This window comes from Chrysochloris asiatica, unplaced genomic scaffold (assembly GCF_000296735.1).
Source record: "Chrysochloris asiatica unplaced genomic scaffold, ChrAsi1.0 scaffold00041, whole genome shotgun sequence".
Taxonomy (NCBI): Eukaryota; Metazoa; Chordata; class Mammalia; order Afrosoricida; family Chrysochloridae; genus Chrysochloris; species Chrysochloris asiatica.
This window is the reverse complement of record NW_006408559.1, coordinates 7,759,153-7,770,999: the sequence shown is the minus strand read 5'-3', so window position 1 is coordinate 7,770,999 and position 11,847 is coordinate 7,759,153. Positions and strand designations below refer to the sequence as shown.

At 52.4% G+C, this 11,847-nt stretch overlaps 1 protein-coding gene across 1 annotated transcript in view; it reads left to right on the top strand.

The window, feature by feature from the left end:
* Window positions 1-7,017, top strand: part of AKR1B1 (aldo-keto reductase family 1, member B1 (aldose reductase)) — a 15,253-nt gene extending 8,236 nt beyond the window's left edge. Inside the window, exons 2-10 of the mRNA XM_006861227.1 lie at window positions 1,811-1,978; window positions 2,103-2,219; window positions 2,885-2,962; window positions 3,245-3,367; window positions 3,789-3,895; window positions 4,145-4,226; window positions 4,503-4,586; window positions 5,462-5,544; window positions 6,975-7,017. Coding sequence (XP_006861289.1) covers window positions 1,811-1,978; window positions 2,103-2,219; window positions 2,885-2,962; window positions 3,245-3,367; window positions 3,789-3,895; window positions 4,145-4,226; window positions 4,503-4,586; window positions 5,462-5,544; window positions 6,975-7,017 — 885 coding nt within the window. The remainder of the gene's footprint in view (window positions 1-1,810; window positions 1,979-2,102; window positions 2,220-2,884; window positions 2,963-3,244; window positions 3,368-3,788; window positions 3,896-4,144; window positions 4,227-4,502; window positions 4,587-5,461; window positions 5,545-6,974) is intronic.
* The last annotated feature ends 4,830 nt before the right edge of the window (window positions 7,018-11,847 follow it).

Below are 11,847 nucleotides of genomic sequence, written 5' to 3'. Positions count from 1 at the left end.
TCATCTTTCTCCCGCGGAGCAGCTGGTAGTTTCGAACTGCTGACCTTAAGGTTCGCAGCCCGATTCGTAACCACTACGCTACCAGAGCTCCTTTTGTAGGGTTATGGTGGCGATCAATGTGAAGGTACAGTTAAACCACCAGGTACATGGTACAAGGTTGCTCCTGTTGGGCTTCCCTCTGGGGGCAGGTTTGCCCGCCCCTGTCAGATCCCCCACCCCCCTGCCCTGTCCGTGCTGTTGCAAGCAGAACACAGGCCCTTCTTCTGAAACACCTTGCGTTGTAATCTGGTGCTCCATTTGTTACGAATTGTCACAGCCTCCACACTTCTTGTTTGTAATGTGCTTGCGAAGTCTAGCCTTTGGAAGAAATCTGGTCTGCAGCCGGTGAGCCTGGGAAGTGGCGCTCAGTTGTCAGCTGTGAAAATGTGGGCTTAGTGTAGGGCCGGTTGTTCTGAAACCGTGACAATTCTACTCTGCAGTCTGGTTTCCAGGAACCCAAACACACACTTACGTAGTTAGAAAGATGTGTGTGAGGACGTCCCTTGGCCTGCTAGGCTGCCAGCTGCTGGTGTCGGTCTGATTCAAGGATGTCAGTAACGTCACTAAGGTTTAGCCTCCCAAGCTCTCATCTCTGAGTCCCACTGCCCCCCAGCGGCTCGGGCACCTCTCCCACAGGACGAGAGCTCATCCTAGCAGTACCACTGCCTGACTCGTCCGATCCCTTTTGCTGAGTGTCATGTGGCTCAGCCTAGAGGTAGCCCTGCCCACCCCACTGCCGTGCGCACCAGCGTGCACTTTCCACACCTCCTTCCTGGGGAAGGGATGTGCTCTGCTGTGGGACCCACCTGAGGGCTGGTACCTCCCACCTGTCCCTGTGCACTCAGCCGTGGCTGCCTGTGGTCCTATACACATTCCATTGCCCCTTCCTACCGAGGCTGTTCATGCGCAGCTCCTCTGCCTGTCTACCAGCTGTGTTGTTGTTGTTGTTAAGTGTCGTTGAGTTGGTTCCGACCAACAGCGACCCTGTATAGGGTTTCCAAGGAGCAGCTGGTGAGCTTGAACCACAGACCTTGCACTGCCAACAGCTTTGTAGTCTGGCACATTAACCCACAGGCTACACCACTGGTGCCCATATCCACCCTGAGCTGGAGGTGTGCCAGCTGACCTTCCAGTCCCTTCTGGGAGACCCGAGGGGCTGACGAGCTGATGGCCAGCAGACCTGGTCAGAGACTGCCTACTTTACCCAGTGAGCTTGCCTGCTTCCCATCCTCCTCCCTCTCGCTCCCATTGTTTCCGTCTGTGGTTCCCTCTGTGGGCCACCTCCCACCTCACCACAGCCCCCCACAGCTGCTCACAGCAGGTCAGCGCATGGATTGGAATCCAGACCACCCCAAGCTCGCTGGCTGATCCAGAAGCTAAAGGGAAGTACAGGGGATCAGGGCCTTCAAATATGGAACTTGAAGGAGGAGTTAGTCTCGGAGCCTGTGGAGGGCACTGTGAGCCCAACTTGAGTCCCTGGTGGTGACTGGTACCTACACGTGTCAAGCTGCTTCTGAGACACTGGACACTGCCCAGAAGGAGTGGTGCCCTTTGTGTCCCGGAGCCCGGAAGACTGAGAACCAGGGGGCGGTGGAGTACGTGTAGGGTTTGTAGATGAGTGATAGGAGGCCAAGAGCTGCCTTTCGCAGTGAAGTCCTGGGTATTCCTCCACGCTGCCCAGGTCTGAGGTCTGGTAGGCCCATGCCTGCTGCGGCCCCTCCTGGGGCCTGTTTTGTCTTTGACCCCCTTGGCCTTGGCTCTCCTCCCTCAGTCCCCTCCTGGTCAAGTCGCCGAGGCAGTGAAGACGGCCATTGACGTGGGCTATCGGCACCTGGACTGTGCCCACGTCTACCAGAACGAGAGCGAGGTGGGTGAGGCCATCCAGGAGAAGCTCAAGGCCGGGGCCGTGAAGCGTGAGGACCTCTTCATCGTCAGCAAGGCACGTGGGGGCTGCGGGACATGGCGGGCAGCTGGGGTCCACTCTCCTTCTCCCGGGAACTCTGTCCCCCACCACTGCCGCGTGGCTGGAACAGCAGGGGTGAAGTGTGTTCTCGGCCCCTCAGCTCTGGTGCACATACCACGACAAGAGCCTGGTGAGAGATGCCTGCAAGAAGACACTCGGGGACCTGAAGCTGGACTACCTGGACCTCTACCTGATCCACTGGCCCACCGGCTTTAAGGTGAGGGCTTAGGGGCAGCTCACACACCTGCAGTGGGCTGGCCCAGAGCTGGGTAGCAGTCTGTCACCTGTGGCTCAAGGACATCATCCTCAGGGACACTAAGCGTGGTTTCGGGGGACACCACTGTCCGTGCTGCACACAGGCCATGCACACCCTGTCCTTGGGGCTGGTAGGTGCCAAGCCACCACCAGGCTGAAGTTGTGGCTCCACTTGATTTCCTTGTGGCGTGACTTCACTGATCATTTGTTCGCTGTGGGACACCAGTGAGGTGACAGTTTCAGAGGCCAGCTGTCCAGCCGGGACTGGGGGTTGGGGTCTGTGGGTCCCAGTTTGGAGCCCCCCAGCATACCTCCACCAGGCCCCCTGACCAGGGTGGTCTCCTCCATATGAGATGCTCTCAGATACAGGAGAGCTGTGGTCTTTCAGCACCAGCCTATCGATGGTAAATGCTGGGATCCCAGGGACAGCGACCAGCTTCCTGTTCACACTGCCCCACACAGATAGATAAAAATGGCCAGGGAGAATACTTCCAGAACCTTGTTGTCCAGTCAGCGTGCGCGCGCGCACACACACACACACACACACACACACACACACACAGGCAGGTCTGAGAAGGTCTGGTACTGATGATTCTGTTTCCATTTATGTTTTTGTTGAAATTTCAGGCGGGGAAGGACTTTTTCCCTCTGGATGGGACAGGCAACGTGATTCCCAGTGACACTAAATTTTTGGACACGTGGACAGTAAGGCCATTTCTTCCCTGCTGACTGTTTGTTCTGGGAGCGAACATAGTGGGCAGCCTGCTGTGGGGTTTCTTTGGCTGTCTCTAGTTATTGGGTCCTTTTGTTTGCTCTTCTAATCTCTTAGAGGCCAGCCTGGCTCATTGTCCACCTCATGGCTTCTGTGAGGTCTGTCTCTCTAGCTGTTGTGGGGCCATGAGGGCAGGCCCTGTTAAAATACAAGGTGCAAAATGATGGTGGGACTCGTCCATTCATGTCCGTTCCAGCACCTTCTCTTCTCTGCAGGCCATGGAGGAGCTGGTGGACGAGGGGCTGGTGAAGGCGATTGGAGTCTCCAACTTCAACCACCTCCAGATTGAGAGCATCTTAAACAAGCCTGGCTTGAAATACAAGCCGGCAGTTAACCAGGTAAGCATCCGCCCAAGGGGCTGGTGTCCCTGGGATGCAATCTGGTCCTAGTGGTTCCTTCTAGTCCGTGGTCCAGGTGGTGGCCAGGAGGCAGAGGCTGAGTGACACCTCTGGGAGGGGGGCTGGCAGGTAAGAAAGGGTCTGGTCTGTCATGGTGCCTCGGGGCCTCACAGTACACAGCACAGAGAGTGAGAGCTCAGAGCTCTGACATTTGACAATCGGCCCAAACAGAACCAGCCTTCAGAATCTGGGCCCTCAGGCCTCTGTCTACAGGTGCTTATTGGCGTCGATGACAGATGCTGCCTGGGACACGCCGAAACATGTCACAGCTGGTTTGGGGAGGGGGGAATGGGCACAGAATGCTTCCCCTGCAGCCTGACCACGGTGCCACACGCCCAGCCCCTCCTGTGTGAATTTACAGATTGAGTGCCACCCGTACCTCACCCAGGAGAAGCTTGTTGAGTACTGCCAGTCCAAGGGCATCGTGGTGACCGCCTACAGCCCCCTGGGCAGTCCTGACCGGCCCTGGTGAGTTTGCCATGGGCTCGTGGGGAAGATGACCACAGCCCTTCCCCGAGCCTCTTGTCGGCCATCCTGGATGGCTGATTTCTGGCAGCAAGCTGCCTGCTATGTCCCAGGGCAAGGGCTGGGCACCGCCTTAGCCCTGGTCAGATCCCAGTGGACTGCTGTTTGACAGCAGCGCGAGACTCTGCCGGTCACTGGCTCCCCAGGTGGTGACGATGAAGGTTTCACGTGGACCCCTTTTCCCATCTCCAGGGCCAAGCCTGAGGACCCGTCCCTACTGGAGGACCCCAGGATCAAAGCGATTGCATCCAAACATAACAAGACAGCAGCCCAGGTAGAGCTGTGCCCGAACACCAGGGCTGCCTCAGGTCTGGGGGTGTGGAACACATTCAGGAAGCCCCCACAGGGACTGGAGAGAATAGACCCCGGCCTGGCAACACCAGCTTCCTAGGCTGCCTTGTGAAGTCGCTTCTCTGTCAGATGCCAGAGCACTTCCTGCCAACTTCAGGCACATGTTCCCTGGGGACTCCAGGACCTTGCTCTGGCATCTGCCCCTGGGCACTGTGTGCAGGAGAACAGTGGGATACATGGAGGTCCTGTTTGCTCACAGGTTCTGATCCGGTTTCCCATTCAGAGGAACGTGGTTGTGATCCCCAAGTCAGTGACTCCCAAGCGCATCATCGAGAACTTCCAGGTGGGAGCTCGTTGGTCGGCCCGTTTGTGTTGTGAGGTGGGGCAGGGCCCTCAGAGAAGAGTACAGTGTGCAAACCGGACTGCAGGCTGAGGCTCCTCCCTGGCCAGGCCCCAGGGTGGGGTTGTCCATCCTGTATCACCCCGTTATGCCTGCTGCTCCCCGGCCGGGCTTCTAGGTGGTCAAACAGGGCCCACTGCGGGAACACATCCGGCGGGGGATGCAACCTTTGTTCCAGCCATCCTTTCTAAAGTGTGTGGAAAGAAAAAGATTTCAGTGAGTCATCTCGTAATGTTCCCACCCTGTTCACTGCATTGCGTTTCATCTGTGTAGATTTCTTCCTTCCCACAGAGCCTCTGCCCTCAGGCTGACGGCCAGCCCCCTGCACCCGTGAGCCTCTCCTAGTGCCCTTACTTGCCCTCTGTTAAGAGCCTTACTTGGCTCCCTAGGCCCGTCTCAGCGCCCCTCACCAGCATAACTTCCCTCGGGGCTCCGCAGTGTTTTGCTGGTGTCTTTTTCTTAGCGTGAGATGAATGACTCTCTCTGTAGCTTGTCTCTCTTCTCTGCTTCATTGTCAGCTGAGACAAAGGAAGGTCTATCTTGTCCATCATGATATTCTTGCTGGTACCTGTCAAAACTGATAGTGGTTTTGACGTGGAAATGATATAGGAAGCTCTGAGAGAAGAGGACTTTTCATTGTTTCGCATGATCCCTGGCCAAATGTAGACATTCTCTAGGTATCAGCACAGCCAGCTAGTTCCGTGCTGAGAGCAGCCACTGCCCGATGGGAGAGCTCTCCCCGAGCCCTGCTGGGCTGCTGTGTGCGTGGGCAGCTTCGCATCCTAATTGTCAATACTTCCCGCCTTCTTCCCCTTTAGGTCTTTGACTTTGACATGAGCAGTGTGGATATGAGTACCTTGCTGAGCTACAACAGGAACTGGAGGGTCTGTGCCCTGATGAGGTGAGTGGGTCAGGGGCTGGTGGGATCAGTGACCGGTACCTGAAGCCCTGGGCTAGGGCTTTGCAGAGCGGAACATCTTTGCCCTGTGGTCTGTCCAGTTCAGACTCACTGCCACCTTATGTGTTGGCCTCCTTTGAGTAAGATGGAGGATTTCCATGAGCAGTTACTAACTTATTTTTACTACTTCCAACATGATTCAAAATGTAAGGTATCACTGAGTGGGATGGAGCCGCATTGGAGACAATTCCCTAGAGGGAGAGGCAGTTGTTGATCCTCACGTCCTTGGGTGTGATGTTGGTGCATTACCTTCCGCCCCCCCCCCCACACACACACACCATAATCAGATGAACCAGTGGTCGGGCGTAGTAGAGAGACCATGGTGCGGGGCTCACTGAGGAAGTCATCCATTGTCTCCCTCTGAGTGGGGTGTGAGTTGAGGGAGATGAGGAAGAAGGTTGTCTTACCTTTTTCCTACCACTATGATTCTGTGGGTTAACGCACTAGACCACAAAGTCTATTTGAACCACAAAGTAGGTGGTTCAAGCTCACCAGTCGCTCCTCGGCAACCCTATACAGGGTTGCTATGGGTCAGAACTGACGTGACGGCACTGAACAACAACAACTTTGACTAAATGAGGTTTAAGCTCATTCGCTGCTTCGAGCGGCAGTTTCATGTTCTAGAGGGAGACTGAAAATCTCTTCTCTCACCATCCTCAAAGCTCAGCACTCGTGGCTCCTGCTCTGTTCACCTCTAAGCAGAAGTCCTCAAGGCAGTGGGTCCTACCCTCAGGTGTGAGTGTAGAGGAAGAGGCAGACACAGGGGCCCTTAGAATGGAGCGGATTCGTAAAATACAAGCTAGATGTTCCACTCTGGGCTCTCTCCAGGCCTCTCCCATCCCAACCAGCCAGGGTCCATCCTCACTGGCTCCAAAGTCACAGCACAGCCAGGGGTCCTACTGGACAAGACCAGGAATCCTGGCAACCTCACCTGCACCTCTGTGCCCCCAGGGTTCTGCCCACCCGTCCCCTCTTATTTCCGGAGTCAAATCCAGCTATTTTAATGGGCTCACTTGTTCTTCCCCTGATGACAGCTGGCTCCCAAGGGGCCAGTGCCTCCCGCAGCCCCAAGCCCAATGCCTCACGCTCCCCGATTCACTCATCTGTGACTTTCCATCTCCTGAGTGATTCTCATGATTGGTTCATCCTCAGTCTGTTTAAGACAGTAAGACATTATTTAGACCTGGCAGCTAGACTAACTTGCTTGGTGACAAGAATTGAGTTTGGGGCTCTTCCCGCAGGAGGCATGGCAGAGGGCCGACCCACTGAGGAGTTGATGCAGGTGGGGTCTAAGGTCTTAGCGCTGGGTCCTGTCTTTGTTTCACTTGTTGAACTGTGTCCTTAGAGAGCAAACATGTTCTTTCCTCTGGCAGCTGTGCCCAGCACAAGGATTACCCGTTCAATGCCGAGTTCTGAAGCTGCGAAACCTGCTCTTCTGAGAGCCGAGGAACCGAACCACATCGCCCTCCTGGTGCTGTGTGGTCGTCCGGAGATGCAGTTCGTGGCTCTGTCAGGCGCAAGCAGAGTCTACATTAGAATCTCCCCCATTTCCTTTGCCCCTCTTGTTCAGCTGGTGTAAATCAACCCTGTCTAACCAAAGAGATGCAAAACTGCCACTAACAACCCGGTGTGACCGCCTAGAACTGTAAGCCTCTCAGTCTACTATTCGCGCCTCAATAAAAAGGGCTTTTGTGAGCTGGTGCATATCCCTTTGTTTAGAGACGGCGATGCCACTGTGACAATGCCACTGTGGGCCCATTCCCAACCTCGCCTGCCTTCCAAGAGCAAGGTTCCTCTCACCCAGCACCTCGCCGTCCGCTTTAGGGCTGGGGTGCTCGTCCTGAGATCTCTGTGCCACTGATGTCGGACCCCACCTTGGTACTAGGGTGGCAGGACATCCTGTATGCAAGCTCCTGGCTGGTTCTGATTTGCAGCTGAGATAGAGACCGGTGGTGGTCTGGGAAGTCCCATGCGTTCTAAGCACAGAACTGCCAGGCCCTGGGCGGGGCTGAGATGAGTCTTGCTTTCAGAAGCTCACTGTCCAGACTGGAGGGCAGGAAGGCCTGGGCGGCGTCAGGCCTTGAGGCCCCAGCTATTGCTCATTTTATTAATAATTGGTTTCCTAGCCTGGTGTGGCACTGTGGGATCAGCTCTGGACTACGAACCACAAGGTCCACAGTTCAAATCCACCAGCTACTCCTCAGAAACTTTACGTTGTTAAGTGCCATTGAGTCAGTCCTAACTCAAAGCGACTCTGGATAGGGTTTCCAAGCAGCAGCTGGTGAATTTGAACCACCAGCCTTGCAGTCCAGTGCTTTAACATTACAGCTTCACACCAGAACTCCAGTTAACAACAGCAACAAATCCAGAATTGAAATGACCCAGGGGTGGGGTAGGTCGTGTTAGTGTCAGATTCCATCAGGCTGGGTGAATTGCTTTCTGAGTGACGCTGTTCCTAGCTCTGGTAGTCCTGTGATGATGTCCAGCAGGGTTTAGTCACTGGGCCCCAGCTGATGGGCAGTGACTGCTGGACCCACCCAGGGAGGAGGGAGACCACTCAGCCCTGAGCAGCTGCGGTTGAGCGAAGTGGGGTCCCAGAGCCCCTCCTCTCCCTTCATCCAGACGACATGACCCTAAAGAGGCCTGGGCCTGGCCCCTCTGCTGCCATCTGCCCATCACAGCAATTGGGTGTCCTTGTTGGGGGAGCAAATCAGAGGTCCTGCTACAATCTGACCCCAAGTTAAACTGCAAACCTGTCATTGTCCCATAACCAAGGGCTGACTGGAGTTTGATTACAATTACATCAGATCCTTTGTGGCTGGTGCCTCCCATTTTGTCTAGCTACTCAAGAGTTGACGTAACCACCCCTTGGAAAGGCTTGGAGGTAATTGCTGGTAAGCGCTGTAAAAGGTACTGTGTGCCTTCCTTGTCGCTGCATGAGGTAGAACCTGAGCTATACCAAGACAGCTTCAAGGTCCGCCCCAGAGATGAAAGACCATCTCTACCCTTCCATGTTGTTAATCCCTGTCCTCATTTCCATTATATCTGAGGATGTTTCCCCTGCAGGAGCCTTGCCGGGTGGAGGAGGGAGGTGGACAGGTCCTTCGTTGCAGCTCTGAATGGGAGTGTCTGCAGCCAGATGCCGTAAGGAAACAGCGCCTCAGCCAGAGAACTGAGCTGCTGGCAGGACACAGACTGGCCTCACGTGTCTTACCGTCTGGTTCCAGCAGACATCCTCCGGCCTGCTGCAGTTCCACATCAGAGATTCACGCTTTCCACCAAGACGTGTGTGGTGAAAGTTGTTCACTACACATTAGTAAGTAAGCACAAATACATCTGTGCTTACCCTGCTTCTTGAGTTCCCGTGAACTTGTGGAGGCTGTCTGCTCACAAGCCACATGGTAGCATGGGTTTACCTCAGGAAGGCTGTCCTTGGGGTGCATGGCTTTAGGGGTTCAGCCCAATCACAGTCCTATAAAGGCACCTCTAGCTGTGCTTGGAGGTGGAGGTAAGCCCTTGTTGCCCAAATTCTGAGGGGACATTCCTTCCACTCCCAGCCAGCGCCCCCTTCCCCTTGAGTTAAGCTGCCAAGCAGTGGAAGGTGCCTTCTTCCCACCCCATGTTCCAGCCTAGCCTTTGAGGAGGAGCTTTCTGTTTTCCTGGGATGTGTCCACAACACTTGGCACAGAGCCTGGCACAGAATGGTTCACATAATGCCCAAACATGAACCAGTGAGTAAGTGACTGAACGAAGAGCTTTTCTTATAAGAGTCTTAGATGCATGAAATCTAAACATTTCAGACCCAAAGAGGCACTGCTGAGTTAATGGCACTTTGAATATTCTCCTCTAACACCATAACTCAAATGTATCAATTCTTCTACAGTCTTCCTTATTCACTGTCCAGCTTTTGCATACATAAGAGGTTATTGAAAATACCATGGCTTGGGACAGGCGCACCTTAGTCCTCAGGCTGACATCTTTGCTCTTCAACACTTTAAAAAGGTCTTGTGCAGCAGATTTGCCTAATGCAATATGTTGTTTGATTTCTTGACTGTTACTTCTGTGAATGTTGATAGTTGATCCAAGAAGAATGAAGTCCTTGACAACTTCAATCCTTTCTCCGTTGATAAGAATGTCGTTTATTGATCCAGTGGTGAGGATTTTTGTTTTCTCTACAATTCCGCAATCCACTCCGTAGATCCTGGCAAACATGGAAAACACTGTAGACAATGGGTATTCCACAAAACTTAATTGTGCTCATAAGAATCTGTACATAGACCAAGAAGCAGTTTTAAGAACAAAACAAAGGGGCTGTGAATGATTTAAAATCAGGAAAGGTGTGTGCCAGTGTTGTATCCTTTCACCATATTTATTCAAACTGCTGAGCAAATCATTTGAGAACCTGGATTATATGAAGAAGAATGTGGCATCAAGCTATGCAGACATGCAGATACAACTTGTTTTGCTGAAAGTCAAGAGGGTCAGCTTTCATCCAAATAGCAGACAGGCCTGTAAAGTGGACGATAATACCAAGGAAGTGTGTACTGCATAGAATAATGTAGCACAGAACATCAAAAGGGCAGCATTTGCCCAGAAATAAAGCTCAGAGTCCTGGTGTGATGCTGTAAGATAAGCATTGGACTGCTAACCACAAGGTCGATGGTTCAAACCCACCATTCTCTTTCCTTGGAAACCCTATACAGGGTTGGTATGAGTTGGAAATGTCTTGATAGCACTTCACAACAACAATAACAAAGCTTAGAAGCAGGAAGGGATAGGCTAGAAGGAGGAATGGAAACAGGAAACCCAGGGAGGAAGTGGAAAGAGCGCTGTTGCATTGTGGGGGCTGCAGTTAATATCATGAATGGAAATGGATATGAATTCTTGAATGTAAAACAAGTCTTCTCTGTAAATATTCACCCAAATCACAATAAAAAGCTTAGAAAATCAATAGAACACAACAAAAAAAAGCAGTTACAAGAAAATCGGAAACTGCCAGGAGAGTTGCGCCAAGGAATTTTCTTCCTTCACGGCAGTGCACCTGCTCATTGTTTGAGGATAGCAAGAACTTGAGAATTTCACTGCGAAGACTTAGCACATGAACCTACAACCCTGATCTTGCTCCTTCAGACGTTTTGTTCTCCAAACTCAACATTTAAAACAAAAATGTTTGAGTCCCTCAAGGATACTAAAACTGCCATTTTGACACAGAGTAAGTCAGGACTCCTGGTGTGACGCTGGACTAGTAACCAGAAGGCCAGCACTTCAAACCCACAAGCTGCTCCTCTGAAACCCTATACAGGGTTGCTATATGTTGGAACCAACTCGATGGCACTTAAAAACAACACCAAGAAAGCAAGGAGCTCAGAATTCTTTGGGGAAAAGTTGAGAGAGATGGAAACGTGACCTTCAAAAGTATATAGACCTTCACCCTCTCCGTACACAGAGTAGACAGAGATGAGCAACTTGGACATTGGCTACCCAAAGTGGGGGTCTACGAAAGCAAGCAGTGAATGGCTTACACACTTTCAAGAGTCAACCTAGATCCAGAGGGCGTGGAGGAAGGTAGAATCTCCACTGAGTAGTATCCAATCTGTCTAGGCGGGGCTGATGAAAGGAAATGCGGATGGGTCTCTTGTGATACAATAGTGAATAATTGTTATCAGGACTGATTGTGAGAGTTGGCAATGTAAAGGTAGACGTTTTATAGCAAAAGGAGGGGAGTGATTAACTTTGCAGTCCAGGTGCGGAGGTCCCTGGGACCATCAAGGGAGAAGAGCGGAAAACGGAACCCTACCCAGAGAAGCCAGAGATGGAGGCAGAGACAATGACGTGGAGAGATGGAGCTGTTGGGGACTTTAGGCACAGAGAGGGAGAGGGGCTGTGTGCTGATGACCAGGGGGGCAGGCTTGCAGGGTGTACCCTTTGGTTGGTTGATGATGCATGGAGTGGATTGTAACCATGGCAGTGAAATGATATACGATAGGATGAATGTAAAACTAATGTTCTCCCATGTAAACTATCACACGATTCACAATAAAACATTAAAAAAAAAAAACAGTGTCTAGACCTAGGTGTTGAGAAACCATGCTTCATGTTCTGGTATGTTTGTTTAATAAAAGTTTCTTTACTTTTGCAGCCATACTTTTTACTTGTCCTCATACTACATAAAAAGTTTGCATTTGAGACCGGGATACATATGAGTGAATGTGCAAAACCCGATTTGGGAGCAGTCCAAATGTCTGT